The 2,528-nt window shown below is 58.2% G+C and overlaps 1 protein-coding gene across 1 annotated transcript; it reads right to left on the reverse strand.

Moving 5' to 3' along the window:
* Positions 1–6: 6 nt before the first annotated feature.
* Positions 7–2,528, reverse strand: UBE2M (ubiquitin conjugating enzyme E2 M; the record flags this gene model as incomplete). Its single annotated transcript, XM_024740917.1, has 6 exons — positions 7–305; positions 391–454; positions 764–867; positions 980–1,018; positions 1,141–1,235; positions 2,420–2,528. Coding segments are annotated over 6 exons (552 nt in total), but the record flags the coding sequence as incomplete, so codon positions are not given.

The following is a 2,528-nucleotide window of genomic DNA, read 5'->3' on the forward strand; positions in this document are numbered from 1 at the left end:
AAAAAAAAAAAAAACTAGGAGCGGGTGGCAGGGAGGGGTGGCAGGTCAGGGCATGGGATTCCCCCACTGGCTGCCCCATGCCCCCCCCCACCTGTGGCCCCCAATAAATATTTGCAGGGGACGCCGGGGCTGGTGGCCCTGGCAGGGGTGGGTATGCGCCAACCCTATTTCAGGCAGCGCTCGAAGTAGGTGGAGCCAATATAGCCACCCCGCATGGAGCGCTGCACGTTCTGCTCAAACAGCCTCCGGTTGTTCTGCAGGACCTCGGCGGCTTCCTTGTTCAGTGGGTCTTCAGGGTTGGGCTCCTGTGGCCGGTATGGGTGGGGGTCAACAAGCCCAAGGGGCAGAAGTCCAACCTCCCCCAGCCCCAGCGCCCCCGCCCCTACTCACCAAGAAGAGATACTGCAGGCCATAAATTATGGAGTTTATCGTAAGGACTGGCTTCCAGTCCTCTCTGTGGGCAGAGAACATCACGATCAGGGGCTGGTGAGTGGGAAGCCGCCAGAGGCCCTGCTGGGACCGGACAGATCAGGCCCAGGGCACGGGACAGTGCGGATGGGAGAAGCTAGCAGGAGGGTGCAGAGAAGGACAGACCATGGAGAAAGCCAAGGTCAAGCCACGAGGAAGAAAACGTGGAGATGAAGAGACAGAGGAACACACACCACAAGGGGTAAGGAATGGACAGAGACTGGTGTAGTGCAAGGCCATGAAGGGTGCCTGGCAGGCAGGGCTGGGGAGAGCTGTGGAGGGCTAGTGCCCTCACCTGAGAATGTTGAGGCAGACGTTGCCCTCGAGGTCAATGTTGGGGTGATAAACCATCGTCTCACACTTCACCTTGGGGGGGTCATGCGGGTAACCCTGGCCCACCTGGCTCCAGGAAAAGAGAGGGGAGGTGGATAGATGCCCCAGCAGTGCCTGGCCGGGGCCTCAGCTGTTGCTTCCTCAGCCCAGGGAGCCACCCCGGCCCACCGAGACTCACCTTAAAACTGAACACAAACTTCCCGCTCTTGTAGAAGCCCTGTGAAGGAAGGAAAGAGGAGTTGGGATCCCATCCAGCAAGGCCTGGCAGGTGAACCAGGTATCCCTACTTGAGGTGGGGCCACCCGCCGTGCCTGGGAGTCCAGCTGAGTGTGCCCTCACCTCATCAGGACAGATAACCAGCTTGAAGTTGAGGAGGTCGTCTGGATCTGAGAAGCTGATGTCGCACGTCTTGGGCAGATTCAGCTCGTTTATGTCTAGGTTTTCACAGCAGAAAAGGGAAACAGAGAGAAAGGAAGAGAGAGAGGAGGGTGTTCAGAGCAGGTGCAGGTGCCAGCAGAGCCTCTATAGCCTCCTCCAGGACCCCAGCTGTGTCCTGGGCAGTGGGACACATCCCCAACCCTCTCCCTGCTCTTTCTGCTCCCCAGTCTCCAGGCAGGCTCTTCTGGATCTACAGAACACCACAAACACACATGTTCAATTGTGACTGTGCTTGAGCTCCTGGCCCAGGGTAAGTTCCAACTCTTCTGAATCCACAGCCCTAAGTCCCAGCACCCAATAGCTGGGTCCCCCCGCAACCCAGCTCCTAAATGCCCCCACTCCCCTGTGCCCTCCAAGAGCCTCTGACTACCCCACACCCAGGATCCCTGGCCATAACCCCCACCTTCTAGAGGAGTCCCCAATTATCGGCCCAAACTCAAAGACCTTATTCCCCCTCCACACCCTAAATCATCCCCCCACCAATCCCTGGTCCCCACGATCCATATACTCCTCTTTCTGCCTATCATCCCAAACCCAGGTTCCCATCTGACCTCCAGATCTGTTAGTTCCCAGCCCTCCTACCTTACACTGTTCTGACTATAAGATTTCCAGCATCTCCAGCACCATGGTCTAAACCCAACTCTACTCCTATCTCTAATCTCTGGCACCCACTGTCCCTCCCTCCTCCTCCTGTCACCCTAAACCCCAAATTGCCATGTGACGCCCCCCCCCAGACTCACGAAACCCAGGCCCCAGAACGTACTTCACCACGCCTGACTCTGATTCCCACTGACCCCAGCATAAGACACTAAATCTCCCACTCGGATCCTCAATCCTCGGCCCCCACTATCCATATCTCCTCTGCCTTTCACCCAGGTTCCCGTCTGACCCCGCAGACTCTCGAGTTCCCGGTCCCCCCACTACACTGCCACCCTCAGATTCTCAGTCCCTAATATCAGACATCTGGCTTTCCAAATACCTTCAGTGCCCCATCCTCGGCCCCGCATCTCTGACCACTTCAGTGACTATTACTCCACCCCTGATCCCTCAATCCCCAGGCCCTGATCTCCGATCCCCACATCCGCGGCCCCCCCATTTCTGACACCTCTGACCCCTGGCGACCGCATTACCCCAAGCCAGGCCCTGACCTCCGACCTCCACCCCCATCCCGACTCCTTACCCTTCTGGATCCGCAGCTGCGCCGCCGACGCCTTCTTGCTGCTGCCCTTGGTGCCGCCCGCCGACTCCTCCTCCTTCTTCTGCTGCTTCAGCGAGAACAGCTTGATCAA

This window comes from Neophocaena asiaeorientalis, unplaced genomic scaffold (assembly GCF_003031525.2).
Source record: "Neophocaena asiaeorientalis asiaeorientalis breed wild unplaced genomic scaffold, Neophocaena_asiaeorientalis_V1.1 scaffold179, whole genome shotgun sequence".
Classification (NCBI taxonomy): Eukaryota; Metazoa; Chordata; class Mammalia; order Artiodactyla; family Phocoenidae; genus Neophocaena; species Neophocaena asiaeorientalis.